General features: G+C 44.7%; 1 protein-coding gene across 3 annotated transcripts in view; it reads left to right on the forward strand.

Annotated features, from left to right (window-relative positions):
- Positions 1-15,140, forward strand: part of MYO7B (myosin VIIB) — a 55,860-nt gene that overhangs the window by 24,406 nt on the left and 16,314 nt on the right. For 2 of the 3 annotated variants that reach the window (XM_040613061.1, XM_040613062.1), the window contains exons 20-34: positions 504-598; positions 2,126-2,210; positions 3,260-3,478; positions 4,750-4,926; positions 5,807-6,016; positions 6,919-7,086; positions 7,362-7,442; positions 8,018-8,145; positions 9,665-9,791; positions 11,032-11,151; positions 11,941-12,114; positions 12,859-13,086; positions 13,531-13,698; positions 14,303-14,420; positions 14,516-14,642. In XM_040613061.1, coding sequence (XP_040468995.1) covers positions 504-598; positions 2,126-2,210; positions 3,260-3,478; positions 4,750-4,926; positions 5,807-6,016; positions 6,919-7,086; positions 7,362-7,442; positions 8,018-8,145; positions 9,665-9,791; positions 11,032-11,151; positions 11,941-12,114; positions 12,859-13,086; positions 13,531-13,698; positions 14,303-14,420; positions 14,516-14,642 — 2,225 coding nt within the window. The remainder of the gene's footprint in view (positions 1-503; positions 599-2,125; positions 2,211-3,259; positions 3,479-4,749; positions 4,927-5,806; positions 6,017-6,918; positions 7,087-7,361; positions 7,443-8,017; positions 8,146-9,664; positions 9,792-11,031; positions 11,152-11,940; positions 12,115-12,858; positions 13,087-13,530; positions 13,699-14,302; positions 14,421-14,515; positions 14,643-15,140) is intronic. The other variant, XM_040613064.1, reaches the window with a different exon arrangement.

The following is a 15,140-nucleotide window of genomic DNA, read 5'->3' on the forward strand; positions in this document are numbered from 1 at the left end:
CAGTACAGCTTGACTTGCTTGTGCAAGAGTGGTGACCCAGAAGGACTGGGTTCTCTTACAAACTCTGTCTTTAATCTGAGTCTGGATCTTTGCTCCTGAAGGCCAAATAATTTAACAGCTTGGTATAGGAGCGGCTGATCCTGTTCCTGTGCTCCAGTGTTGCAGCTGAAACAGCACAGTGCTATGTATTGGTCTCTGCTCAAGCCCTGAGCATAAAAAAGAACTGGATAACAGCACGCTGTTGCAGGAGACCTCCTTGCCCATAGCATACCCCCAGGTAAAACCAGTCTTACTGAGGCAGATTCTCTGCTTGTTTATGGCTATAGCCAGGCATGGTGTGGTCAGGTGGTGTGCACTTTCCCTACTGCAGTTCCATAAATGCACTTTAATCACAGCTTGAACTCCATCATACTGATCTGGGACCTCTTTCAGACCATGTGTCCAGTTTGCAGAAGTTGTCGGGGGTGTCTGCTCAGCTGACATATCCTCACTTCTTTTAACAGGATCATCATGATACAGTTTTGGAGCTGCAACGCCAAAATATACTCACAGATAAGGTTCTTCTTATCCAGAAGGTGATGAGAGGATTGAAGGACAGGTCAGTGATCTCACAGAAGGGAAGTTTGTAGCAGTAATCTTTGTGGTGCAATTTAACACACTCTGTGACGCATCTGGGGGGACGAAATGTGTCGATCCATACCTTTCACCAGCCCTACATTCAGTGCTCATCAACAGCACACAATGCGTCTATGCAGATTTTGCACAAAGATTTGTTCTGGCTCAGTGTATTTTCATTATGCTTCTCAAAATGCAGGGCTGTGGCACATGCAGCTTATGAAGAGGAAGTGATGAAAGGAGGATTTGCATTTAATATTTCTAGTAATAGGCATCTGGAAAGCAGGAAATCCCCATGGAATCTGTGCCCTCAGAGCTACAAGAACTCTCTGATTTAGGATGCTGCTTTGATACAAGACATACAGAAGAATCAGATAAAACTAACTAGTCCTTCTCTTTGCCAAACATTCACAGTTCTTGCATTTTGTCTGGTTTAGTTTGAAATATCTTCAGAAGTGAAATTTAGTCACTGTCAAGTAAATGTTTGTCCTCATTAAATGCTTTACATCATGATTTGTACTTACTAATCTTGTATCCTCCAACCAGAACCATGATATAGGACTATCTTGGGTTTTTAAAGAAATATTCCCAACAGTAGAGAAGCAAGAATTAAAAAACCATGATACAAATGCTCCAGAACTTCCCCCTTTTTTTCAAACTCTGCCTGCTATTGAACACCACCTCTCTCTGAAAGCCTCACCTCGCTTTTGTTTTCAAACCTTCAGAGCCATATGCCACTTCTGACAGCTTTTACTGTGGGAAGTTCATCTTGCTGGGATGGGCTCCTGCTCCTGGCAGTTAGGTCACTGGGGAGCAAGTGGTCATCAGATGGGGGGGTTAACTTGTTCAGGCTTGATACGAGGGACTTTTCAGTTCTTACAGAGCTCTCCTACCACCGCAGTGAATTTGGTCTGCGGTTGCTATGATTATTTTTGTAGCACCAAGTCAGATCAGATGTATCCAGGTGGATTACTGATACTTATATATCCTTTCTACTAGCAAACGCATAGCAAGGCAAATAGGAAAACACTTTGTGAGCTCAACTGATTCATGGTGCTGCTTCACTTAGAGAATGGCATGAGCCAAGGTAAACCCTCCTAAGGCCCTTATTTGCAGAAAAGATCAGACAAAACAGCCTTTCTGGCCTTTCCATCAGCATGGAGAACATGTAAGCAGACAAAATGTTTGAGTGAGTGTAATTTCGAAGCATACGGTACAAAAGTATCTGGCCAGACTAATCTTTCTGCTGCAACATAATACTTTTTGGGGGCTGCTCAGAAGTAGGAAGAACAGCCTCACTGAGCTTCAAGCTTTCCCCAAAAAGCTGTCTACTCATAATTGAGCTATTTAACAATAGCTTTCCTGGCTCTAGCGTTCCCAGACAGCAAACAAGGCTGAGATCAGACTGTAGACATCCCATAAAAGGAAAACCTACCACCTTATTCTTTACTATTATAAAAACCAGCAGAAATAAACTGTTGTTTGTCACCTCCCCTGTCTGTCTGCTTAGGAAGCAGTTTCTGAAGCAGAGGAGGTCTGCTGTGGCCATTCAGGCAGCCTGGCGAGGGTACTGCTGCCGGAAGGATTTCAGAACGGTAAGATGTAGATGTATATACAACTTTTTTTTTTTTTTTTTTCTTAATATATATATATGCACACACTCACATATGTATATTTGTGTATGTGTGTTTATATACTCTGTCCTGCCAGACTGAGTATTAGGAATGAAGTTATTTAGAACTGAAGGGAGGAGAGGCAAGATGGTAGGATGTAAAGAAGGGTATAAGGTCCAAGGAGGGCTCTGGGAACTCTCAGGGCTTGCTGAACCTGTGACATTTCTGCTTTCTAGTGAAATAGTAACCCAACTAACCTCTGGCAGGCCTGACTCTGGTGACCTGACATATGAGTGATCCCACACTTCTTCTAGTCAGGAATCCAAGGCTAGCGTTTGTGCATCACCACCATGGTATGAGCAACTGCTACAGGAAAACTGGGAATCTGTAAAAAAATTACCAGACAAATCATTATATCAATCTCACATTATTAAAGATATTGGCTGTTCTTCTATAGATCGTGGGTTTTCTGGGTGAGGAAAGCTATGCCATATTGGGGCCACTCACCTATTGTGTGTTCATGTGGCAGGGATTATTATTCATATATCCTAGGCATCACATTCATAAGGGGCAGGAGGAGAAACTGCCACTTTCAGTGAGAAACATTTTCTGTTCTGCATCAGTGATGCAATTCCTGTCTGAAGAGCCAGACTGTTGTCTTGCACTCTGCCCCATCCTCCTCTGCTGCTTTTCTTGGGACTGGCACACCCATCTCTCCAAGGATGTGCCTTTTTTTTTTTCCATTCACTTGGCTTCATTTCTGCTCTCTTCCTTCCCTTGTAATAAACCCTGGCTATCATTGTCACATCCTGGAGCCACTCCCTGGAACAGAGCCCCAAAAGAACTCTATCTAAACTAGTTTTAAAAGCCTATTACTGGCAGAAAATAAAGCATAAAGGACAGTATCGAATTAGCCCCTTCCAGTGTCTTTATCCAGTTACTGAATTTTGTCATCTTCAACTCCTCCCAACTTACTCCCAGTCTTAATGGTTTTGAACCATACTCACTTCTTTTTTCTTCACCTCCCACAGGTTATGCTGGGTTTTGGGCGCCTGCAGGCCCTGTACCGGAGCCGGCAGCTTGCTAAACAGTATGAAGCAACCCGAGCTCATATCATCAGGCTTCAAGCCATGTGCCGTGGTTATCTAATGCGTCAAAAGATAGCAGAGCAGAAGAAAGCTGCATGTGTTATACAAGCATATGCAAGGGGCATGTTTGCTCGCCGAATCTACCAGAGGATGAAGAGGGAGGTATGTATGCTCACAGATACCTTGTGAACATGTTCTTTCTGTGAAATTCTGATAGAGATGTAATGACTGGCAAGTGTTGCCATAGTATAGCACTGGATGTGGATGTTTATTTTTCGACATCTTATTTTGAGCTTTTGTCAAGTACGAAAGCAGAGTTTTAAGCAGACTGATCTTGTTTACATTTGCTGTGTTCATTATCATGGATCAAAACTTCACTGACAGAACTGAAATGTTTTTGACAGAAGGCAGGAGAAAAGATAAGGTGTGCATGCATATCTGTCACTCCTGCAAGAGACGCTCTGTTTCTACAGCGAGGCCTGATACTGTCACTTAGGGATCCTGAATGGATCCTAATGCAGTGTGTCTTGGTACGCACTGCCAGAGAAAATCCTGTACTTACTACCTTGGCAGTCCATAGCACATAGGAGGCCTTTCTGTGATTTCCTTTCTCTACTAATGCTGTACAAACAGGATGAAGCCGGTTTGCAGATTTCTGCCTGTGGCTTGTTCCCTAAAATGCCTAATGTAGACCTGAGTCCCTGTTGGGGTAAAGTCCTGGTGTGGACAGCTTGTTGATGGTAGAAGGGGGTTGTCTCAGCAGTTGTGGAAAGAGTCACAGAATGGTCCTGTTCACAAAACAAGTGCAAGCTGGAAGGCAGGAATATCCACTTGGAAGGAGAGGAACATCTGATCCAAGTCCTTGGACCAGTGAAAGCAAGGGAAGAGGCTATGAGATTACAAAAGGTAGATATGTTGGTGGAGGAATGTTGAATGCTGTGTTCCTTGGCTGATAAGGGAGCTTACCCAGCATATATTTGCAGACTTCCTCAAAGGTCAGACATAGTTGTAAACTTACTTGTTACAATGCTTTAGAAATGGGTCAAGGCAAACACGTGCACATTTCTGTTTGCAGTATGAGCTGGCACTTTAGCCAAACACGCACAATACTCTTTTACAGCCCCCTGTCGAAAAACCTTTTTAAATAATGTGGGGGTTTCTGCTGTTAGGAATTCTGTGGTTTTCCTATATTATCTCTTGTTGATAAAGTTCTTGAAAAATTGCACGTTACCCATAAGCAAGGCCCTGCTACTGATGGGCTAGGTCTTTGTGACTGCCTAGCACAAGAACCATTTGACTTCACATTCCAACACTGCACTAGCAGAGCTGGACCTCACTGCCATAACACCTTTGTAATAGTGTTTCATCCTCACACCCATTCATTCTAGCAGAACGATGTTCAAGTCATGCCTAACCAGCTTCTATGTTTAAAGGAACACCTGACTACTCTGGAGAGAGACGAAGCAGAAGCAAGACAAAGGAGGAAAGCTCTTGCCAATAAACCAACAAATCATGACGTTATCAGTGACCAAGAAATGGTGGACAAAATTTTTGGGTTTTTACCTGCTATGATCGGAGGCCAAGAAGGACAGGCTCCTCTGGGGTTTGAGGTACAGACCTACAGACTGGTAATGGGCCATGTTCATCCCTTGTGTAAGTCTACTGACTGTTGGAATTCCATCAGTGGTCAATTCTGTTTAAGGAACTTCTGTGCAGTGAAAGAATCACCTAAATTAGTCATCCAGACAGTCTCTTTGGGATCTGCTTGCAGGTCAGTTCCTAAAAGTTTTTGGTCGCATGCAGTTCAGGGACTAAGTGTCTTCAAAAGCCACTGCATGTTTGTTTCTTTGGCCCAGCAGACCCTGACCAAATAATGCCATTCTCTGCATTTTGGCATCAACCATGTGTTCTGCTGACAGTGCTCTCAGTGATCTTCTGGCTGAAACAAGCTGGAATTTCATGACCCAAGTTATCTCATGTTCTTAAAAGCAAAATTTGAGATCTACTGGTCCTGACAGCTGTGGAGGATGGAATAGGGTAGGGAGAGGTAGGCAGAATAAAATAGTTATTTTTATGGTTATTTATCCTGAGTTAGTGCAGGATATGAGCAACGAGGTAACACCTTGGTTTTCCATCAGCAATGTTCTTGCTGAAGACCAAGACAGGAAGATCATATGGAATTGATGCATTTCAGAAGGACAAGCTCTGAGTCCCAATGATCTGTTGGTAGCAGCTGAAAATGGCTTTGGGGTTAGCTGGAAAGCCAAATTCTGGAGGACCTATGGCAAAAAAAAAACCCAAAAACCAAAACAAAACAAAAAACCAACCAAAACCAAACCCACAACAAAAAAACCAAACAAAACCAAAAAAACCAACCAAACAAACAAACAAACAAAAAAACAAAACAAAAAGAAAAAAAAACCAAACCATACAATAAGACTATCAGAGTACAGGGAAAGAAAACATGTTTCTTCCTCATGTTCTGCACAGGACTTGGAAACAAAGCCTAACAAGCTGGACGAGGTGGACCTGGACATGGTTCCCATGAGTGTGAAGCTAGAAGAGGAAGCAGATGGTTTGGAAGAGTACACCTTCCCAAAGTTTGCAGCTACTTATTTCCAGGGGTCTTCTACACATACACATATCCGGAAGCAGCTGCGTCACCCACTACTCTACCATGATGACAAGGACAACGTCCTGGTATCTTGCTCCTTCTTGTTATTGAACCTGTTCTCTCTACAGCCCCAACTTCTACAGCTCCCCACATCCTTGCGTTCCCCTGCCTCTGGCACAGCCCTGGGAACCAGAGACTTCAGAGCCAAGCAGATAGTCCTAAGCACTTGTATGAAAGTAGGAGTTCCCACCAGCATTTTTTGGCACTTTGCAGGCAAACACTTCACACAGACAACCTGCCCAACATGTGATCTTGGGTCACCTTCAGTCTGCCTAAAGAGAGAACTCTGAGGTTTGTTGACTTCTCCAGATACCCTCTGAGGGCAAAAACGGACTGGAGAGAAGCATCAGAACTGACCCTTCTCTACGGTCTTGTTAGGGTGGCTGGTCCTTTGAGTTAGGACAGGGGGAGACCCAGGCCTCCAGTTCTGTTGAACCACAGGGGAACCGAGGAGGGGATTTTTTCCTGGTACTAAGCAGCCTTGCAGAATGGAGGGTCCCATGCTGCAAAAACTTCGCTGTTACTTGGCTTTCTAGTTCTGGGTGTGAGGGTTCCTGGAAGAGTTTACTCCATTGCTTACCTGTGCAGGCAGGTAAATGCAGAGTGTGATTCAGCCAAAGTTTCTCCGCCTTGCTCCAGCCACAACACACCTGCACGGTGCCACTAAAGGGAATGGTGGAGGCTCAGCAATCACAGAGCAAATCTGGCATTCACACTAGAGCTGCACCCTAGCATGAGAGCATTGTGAATGTTGCTCTCATGTTGTTTGATGTGAAAGTAAACTCCTGGTGTAAATGGCAGGAGGGGACAGGAATTTTAACAACTTGGATTGGGTACAGGAAGAAGATGCTCTTATCTAAACAGGCAGAAATGACATGAGACCATTGGTTCTCCTGGTGGTGTCTGACTGTGCTTTCTGCCCCTACAGGCTTCTCTAGTTGTGTGGGTTTTCATCCTGAGGTTCATGGGGGACCTGCCAGAGCCAGCCATGTTTGCCAAGAATGCCACCATCAAGAGCGGCTCCGTGATGACACAGATATATGACACAATTGGCAGGAAAAACCAGGTCCAGTTCAGGAACGACAGCCCAAATATGGTGAGAGGAGCAGGCTATGTCTGTATTTTCATGTGCTTTCCTTGGTTTCTGTGCTGTTCTCCCAAGAGTGCGAAAAGCAAAGGAACCCTTTCATGCTACTGCACATGAAATGCAGAAGTGCAAGGGACCTCTGTCAGTCCTGAAAGGGCACTGCAGCTCCTTCTGGCAGGAGGGAACAAGACAAAAACATCTCCATTTGAGTATCTTCCTGTCCTTAATGAATCATTCTTGCTGTGCATTAAACTGATTTCCTGTAATGGTAATGTGTGTTGCAGAGAGAAAGCAGAAAGGATAACAGGATTTCAAAAGGGATCTCTTCCCTGAAGCTCAAGCGGTCATCCAAGTTGACGGGGAAGGTAAGAGGTGGAAATAAATTGTTTCCCCTAAGTCTTCTTGCCTGGAACCTTTTATCTTTACCTTCTGACAGATGTTATGTGACAGCAGCCTCCCAGCTGGGAACTTGTTCCCCTGCCAAGCCAGCACAGCCCTGCGTATGGGGTACCTGGTGCACTGTTCTTTTGAAATTATCTCCGTGTACAATGCTGTCATTCACGCTCTGGCAGATTATTTCCATCCGTTCCTGCCGCAGAGTGATGCCTGAACACAGGGAAGAAGTTATTACTGAGAATTGTTGGTGTTACAGAACGGTTTGCCCAAAGCCCTGAGAAGGCTGAGAACCACCGTGTCCTTAGGGCTGTACAGTACAGTATAAGAAAGTTCTCCTGGCCAGGAATCCTGCTGGAACACAGCATTTATGAGTTAGCTTGAGAGAGGGAGGCGGTGAAATATGGCCTGTTCCTAACTGCTCCTGCACTGAGCAGAAAATTTTAGCCAGGAAGATTGAGCAGGAATGTCTCTCACTTCTGGGGGAGCTGCCTGGCAAGAGGGGAGGTTTCTAGAGCACTCTGGGGTTCTGCTTGGTTTCTTTTAGGTGACAGACCAACTGAAAAGTGGAGAAGAGGCTTTCCAAGAGGACAGCTCGATCTCTGAGAGACCGATGTCCAACCTAGAAAAAGTGCACTTCATTATTGGCAACGCAATCCTGCGTCCTGCCATCAGGTAGGAAATTTGTACCTCCTTTCTAGGACCAGGCACCCATTAGATCAAGGAGATTCAGCATCCCCTTTCCACAGTTCCAGACATTTTCCAGATTCTGGCAATGTCTCACACTTCTCTCTGGAGATTCCTGGTTGAAAGCCCAAGGTAGTCACACAGAACTGAGACTGCAGGCCACACACCTCTTTGGAGGGTGGTTCCCCTTTATCAGAGGGGACCGAGAATGACTCCCCTACTGCCTTTTGTGGTATCCTCATGCTGTAGTTTGTCAGCTGCCTCCAAGTATGGCTTTCTGAGCACCCCACACACACGCAGTGGGGCAGAGCTCAGGGCTGTAACCCAGCAGCACCTGGCGGTGGAATGCAGCCCTGGTATGGGGGAGAAGAAACGCTCAGAAGAGTAAGAAATATGGAACTGATGTACACTAGGTGTGTAAGAGGTGTTCCTAACCTGTTTCCCAATTAGCCTCTTGTTGAGCCCTCAAGCAATGTCCCCAGATCAAATGGTTGAAGGCCTGGCTCACTAAAAGAAGAAATCCTGCTCACAAGCAGCATGAGGCTGGACCTTAGGCCAAGCATGGTGTGAAGAGCAGACTGGTTTGTTCTGACCTGACCCTGAGGATTCTCTCCTCCTTTTTAGCCCATTTTAACTTATGCAACACTACTCTGTAACAGCCCATAGGCACAGGCCTTGACCACAGCCACGGGCTGCATTCCTCTCTGCATAGTTGGTTTGTTTCAGTCAGGATGCTCCCTGAAGCACATCTTCAGCTGGCAAAAATCTTACGTCAAGCTATCGTAATAGCCACAGGCTAAGTGTCTACTCCCTTGGTCTGTGTTTCATCATATGTCCTATCTGGGAACAAAAAACTCATCCACCTTGTGTCCTCCCACATCAGACTTGCCAAATGCGTGTTCCAAGTCCAGAATATTTAAGACAATCTTAAAATAGCAGTTCTGTTTGTATGCAGATTTTTGCATCTGTTCCCCATATGTCCTTGCTGCAGGCAACTTGCATTTTCAGCAGCTCAGTCTGAAGCACCTTTGCCTCCATTCCTGTGCAAAGACTCACTCCAAGTTTACTGAAAGTATAAAATTAATCCTGTGCAAAGACTCACTCCAAGTTTACTGAAAGTATAAAATTAATCAGGGTGTCCCCCTATCCTTATCCCAAAGCCCACATATGAGCAGACAGACAAGAGCCATGAGATACAAGCCACATACTGTAGAGAGCTTAAAGCAAGTTTCACGTGTGGGGGGTAGCAGTGCCATTTCACACTGGATGATCTGGCAGTTATTTTCCCTGCACAGTTCCCCTGCTTGTCACAGGAGGTAATCCAGCGTGGGAATTGCACTTGAACTGCTCGAGTAACAGGGGGTGGTAAAGGGCGCTAAATATACCTTGAGCCTTTTCCTGCCAAAAATAATCAAGCTGCAATCATGCCAAGCTTGCAGTGGAAACTTAGCCAAAGACAGTTCAGGCAGTGAATCATTATCTGTTGCTTTCCCATGTTTTATTACAGAGATGAGATTTATTGCCAGATTTGCAAACAACTCACTGAGAACAGCAACAGGAGCAGCTATGCTCGAGGCTGGATCCTTCTGTCACTTTGCCTTGGTTGCTTTCCTCCTTCAGACACATTTGTGAAGGTACGCTACTAACCTTTCCTACAGCAGCTTAAATGCCTCAGCTGATCTGGTTTCTTGTGCGTGTTCATGTTTTAATATAGAGAACCACATAAACTGTTTGGCTGCCATAGCAGGTGGTGCTGTGATTTTAGCAGAAACTATCTCATCTCATATGCTTACCTGGGAATTTAAAAATAAAGTAGATCAAATAACTCAGGGGGGCAGTATAAAATCACCCCACCCTCACCCCCATATTTTACCAGTTCTTAGCTTACATCTCCAAGCCCTACAAAATCCAATAGAGATCTGGGCTTTTTCATTATTAATCATTCATTAATTTCCATATTTAAAGGGATGATAAATCCACTTCATGACAGGAAAGAAACCCCAACAGCCTGTGGTTCCAATTTGACATCAGTCTTCCTCCTAGGTCTTAGTGACAAACAGAATCCATAGATAAGCCTGACTCATCAGCCTGGCTTTATTTATGCCCTAGCTCAAACGATTAACCTAATCATAAATGCTGCTAAATGGACACTACTCGGAACAAACCAGACACAAGCCATAGACATATTTTGACATCAATCTTCATCCAAAGACTGTGAACCACGCAGAATTAATGAAAGACATGATCATACTCTATCTCTAGGAATATTCTTAATCATTAAAATAACCAGGTGACTGGCTCGTGCTTGCTCTAAATATGAGTATGTCAGTACAAGGCCATGCTTACACCATGTCATTGAAGATATCAGAGCCGTACAAACTCCAAAAGCTCAGTTCATGCACTCCTCCTCTTCTGGATGTCCAATCTTAATCCTTAATCATGGACTTCAACTATTGATATTGCTAGAGAACTTAGTAAAACTAAAAGTAACCATCATCACCAGTCCTAACCTGCAATTAGCCCTCTTCCCAGCACTTTTGTTCATACAGAATGTCAAAAGAGTTCAGGCTCTTCAGTTGGAATCACTAACACTTGCCCTAACCTAATTGTAAGAATGAAGTCTCCACTGTCTAATATTTATCGTGTAGTTAAACATAGTGAATAGACTGACACAAGTCTTCTTGCAGAATGAACGAAAACTTGGTGTCTCAAACTTCCTTTTTCAAAACACTAATGCCAACCCTAACCTTTAATACTTTCTAGTGAACTGTAAGCTAACTGGTCACTCTAATCCAGTAGATCAACTGCAGGAGGTTTCTAATGTTTTATGAGGATTACTGTTTCCTAATTCTTTCTTATGCTCTGTGCATATAGTACCTGTTGAATTTCATCCACCATGGGCCCACAGGCTATGCACCATATTGTGCTGAACGTCTGAGACGTACCTATGTCAACGGGGCACGGACTGAACCTCCGAGCTGGCTGGAACTTCAGGTAGCAACTCCCTTTTTGCTTGATTGTATCAATCTGTGTCATTTTATACTGGATTGCATTTACTAACCTGTGCTAACAGATCTTCCCAACTCCAATCATGCAAATCAATTGCACAAGGGGATTGAAGACCAGGTGCCTTGGTCTGGGCAGCTTCTCAGATGCACCTCTTCTGGCTACCATTAACTTAAATCCAGTGGAGGATTTAAGTTAAAGCTCTTACTATAATTTGTGGAAAGAACTGTGCTTTTAAAATGGAGGGAGGAAGTGTGTATGATAGAGTTATATTGCCCCCCCCCCCCCCCCCCCCCCGCCCCGGTTCCTTCAAATATCACCCTAGCAGTTAGAAGGCACACGCATACCCACTTCAAGTGAAAACTTCAGTTCAATTCCTTCCTAAATTTGTGCGACCCTATTGCCTATCACACATCTCCCTGGGTGAAGTACTTGCTGCACGCCATCTCTCTACTGATGCATGTCAGGCTGCACCCAAAAGTCATCAGGCCAAATAAGGCTTATAAAAAAAGTTCGTCAGTCCACACTGTTATGTGATAATCAGCTCCCCTGAGCTGTGGGGAGGAGAGAACTTGAGTCCAGTGCTGCTCCTGGGGTGTAATTTATATTTAAGACTCACCATGCTTTGAAAAAACTGTGTGGGTGTCAGAGATTCACTTAAAGATTGTTGACTAGGGTGTACAGTGTGTGGAGATCTTAAACCTAAATGTCTTCATTCTTCACAGAAAAGTAAGGTTTTCCCAGAATTCATGTCTCTCATTTAACTCTGACTTACAGGCAACGAAGCAGAAGAAACCCATTATGTTTAACGTCACCCTGATGAATGGCCAAAGCATCACTGTCCCTGCAGACTCTGCTTCCATTGCCAAAGAGATCTGTCAGTTCATAGCAGATAAAACCAAACTGAAGGACATGTTTGGTTTTTCGCTCTACATTGCTGTGTTTGATAAGGTAAAGTGTAGTAAAATAGAAGGAAAGCTCCCTTCTCTTTCTGTGCAGTTGCTGCTGCCTACCCAGCCTCACTGAGGACTTCCTCTGGCTTCTGGAAGCACCCCTGTACCAGTTCTATGCTCAAACCAAACCAGCTCTGAATCCTACCTGAATCTCAGCACCTGATAATCCCATTCTGCCTTTCATTGCACTGCTGCACATCACTCTCTTGGTCTGTGTTACAGTGCTGCTGATGCAGCCCCTATCCTGCAGCACCGGAAGCCCAGGTCCTCTCCAGGGCTGCTGCTGTTAGCTTGCACGCTGGCATTTTAGCCTCTCCTTCCCTTTGCTTTTTTTTTTTTTTACAGTTATGCTGTAAAACAGACATACACAGCCAGATGACGTCTTGAAGCTCAGGCTCGGCCATCAATAACAGAGAAATTAATTCAGGGATGGAATTTCTGTTTAGATTACAGCAACACTTGCACATGTGCTTAAGGGCCTATACAGAGGACAAGGGAAGTCCAAGGAGACAAATAGAAGACTGTGAGCCAGAACTGCTTTGTCTTAACTTCCAACTCATTTTTCCCAATACCATCCCTGTGCATAAAAATACACACACTTATCAAAGTACAACTTGCACATCCATCTGCTTACGTCTTCAGAGTGTCTCTTACTGTCAGGAGACCAGGAGCTTTGGGTTTGTTGTCCTTCATTCAGACCTAAAGCAAGCATGCCACTACACGCAGTGTCCCTTTGTTCTAGGTCTGGTCACTGGGTGGGGGACGAGATCACGTCCTGGATGCCATCTCGCAGTGTGAACAGCTAGCGAAGGAGCGGGGCACCCATGAACGCAATGCACCCTGGCGGCTCTATTTCCGGAAGGAAATCTTCACTCCCTGGCACAACTCCAAGGAGGATCCTATCAGCACTGATCTCATTTACCACCAAATCATTCGCGGCATCCGTTTTGGAGAGTACCGTTGTGAGAAGGTGGGTCTCCTTATTCATCCTCTTGAAGAGGATGAAAACTATATTAATGTTTCCCACATTAAAAAGCAGGAAGGTGAAAGAAGTTTCTAGTGGCTGTGAGCAACCCTTCCCTTCTTAATGAACAATTCCTGTCCAGGTGATTGTACCAGCTGTCACACTGGCAGCTGTAATTAATACATTTGGTTTTCTGCAACTTTCAGTTCATGTGGCAGTTGGAGGCATGTCCAAAGGCATAGTTTGGGTCCTTTTAAAATATCTTTGCTAATAATCTGTTTGATGCTATGATTGTGTGATGTTCATCTCCCCTTACGCTGGATGACTGTCAAGAGTTATCCAGACAGAAATGGAGAAAAGCCGGTTCCTAAGCAGGCTTCAAGGCTGAATGAGGCTATCTGGACTTCATGACATCTTTCTAGGCCTCTTTTAATGGATTCATTGTTGCAGGAGGAGGATTTGGTGGAGATAGGTGCAAAATATTGTTACATCCAGTTTGGAGATTCCATCCACAATGAACTTGTGCAGAAGGTGCTCCATGACTGTATCCCAGTGAAACAGCTGAAGTCCAAGCCCCTGGAAAAGTGGGTGAGCCTTATAACCTATGCACATGCTAAGGTAAGAGGTTTGGCTGGCACTGCTGGGTAACCACTCGCGCACCAGCTTCTGCTTCTTTCACCATTTCCATTTATGAATAGTCTGTTGGGGGAAAGAAGGAAAAACATCTCAGTCTGTGTATCCCAAACAGTTAATTAGGGCTGGGGGAGAGGAGAACCTTTCCACTCACTCTTCCATATAGGGCTCAGCAGGGGGGCAGAATGAAAAAAGTGTATTTCAGTCTCTGGATAGAGTATCTTTTACAGCTCTCTATCTTCCATCTGACAATCAAGTCAGGATGGGTGTGGGATGGAATATTGGTTTTGATCTGGAAGTGGGTTATGTGAATTATTTCCATGGCACCCAAAGTGCATTAGACTCTGAACAGATCAGTGAGTGGGGATTTGAGGGAAATTTGGAATCCACATGCCTGTGGGTGGCCTCAGCTGCATGTGGCTTGAGCCCCTGGAGGCTGCTCCTGGTGTGACTTTGTCCAGGTACCCCTGACACCAATGACAGCAGAGGGCTGTTGGGGACCTCTGGAATGAGGCCCGCTCTTTATTGTCTGCAGATCGTGCAAATCAGATTTTACTGAGAAAACCTTGGGTATCTTTTTATACTGCAGGCCCCATACACACAGGACCGTCTGTCTCGTCAGACTGTAAAGGAACAACTTGTAGATTTTGCTCGCTTTCAGTGGCCTTTGCTTTTTTCTCGATTCTTTGAAGTCACTAAATTTTCAGGTAATACCTTGAGCCTGGGAGTAGAAGACAGATATAATATCAATAGAGGAGGACAATGTATAGCATTGATAAGGAGCTTTTTTCTACATTTTCAGGTCCCAGCTTGCCCAAGAACCACTTCATTGTTGCCATAAATTGGAAAGGTATCTACTTCTTGGATGAGTCGGAAAAGAGGCTCCTTGAGCTGACTTTCCCAGAGATAACTGGCATCCACACCAACAGGTGAGTGCCCCAGAAAGACAAGATCTGAGGAAGGCATCTCTGCCTACACTCAGAAAGGGTCTTCCACCTAGGAGGGAGGTGTAGTTTCTCTGCCATCCCCCTGGATCTGAGCCTGGAAAGGTGGTTTAGCCTAGGTCTGGGAAAAAGGGACAAGTTCTGAGCAGCCTGTAAAGGAAATACTGAATTGGCTGAATCTTCCCAGCTGGTGGAAGGGAAAGATGACCCTGCTCAGCCAGAAAGGTGTAAGGAAGCACAGACATGCATCAAGACAGGAATGGCCCAAATAACTAACGCAGTTCAGCCATCCTCTGTTGTTCGTGCTGGGAGTTGTATACTTCCTGAGCACAACAGACCTGAACAAGATAACTGAGGGACAGAGGGTAACCATTGGCTTGCTGAGGACACACATCCCTGCATCAGATCACTCAAAGACCAGAGTCTTACATACACAAAATTACCTCTGTGAAGGGCCATCAGAGATTTAATTAGTTGCCTGGT

The sequence above is a fragment of the Falco naumanni genome, chromosome 13, assembly GCF_017639655.2.
Source record: "Falco naumanni isolate bFalNau1 chromosome 13, bFalNau1.pat, whole genome shotgun sequence".
Taxonomy (NCBI): Eukaryota; Metazoa; Chordata; class Aves; order Falconiformes; family Falconidae; genus Falco; species Falco naumanni.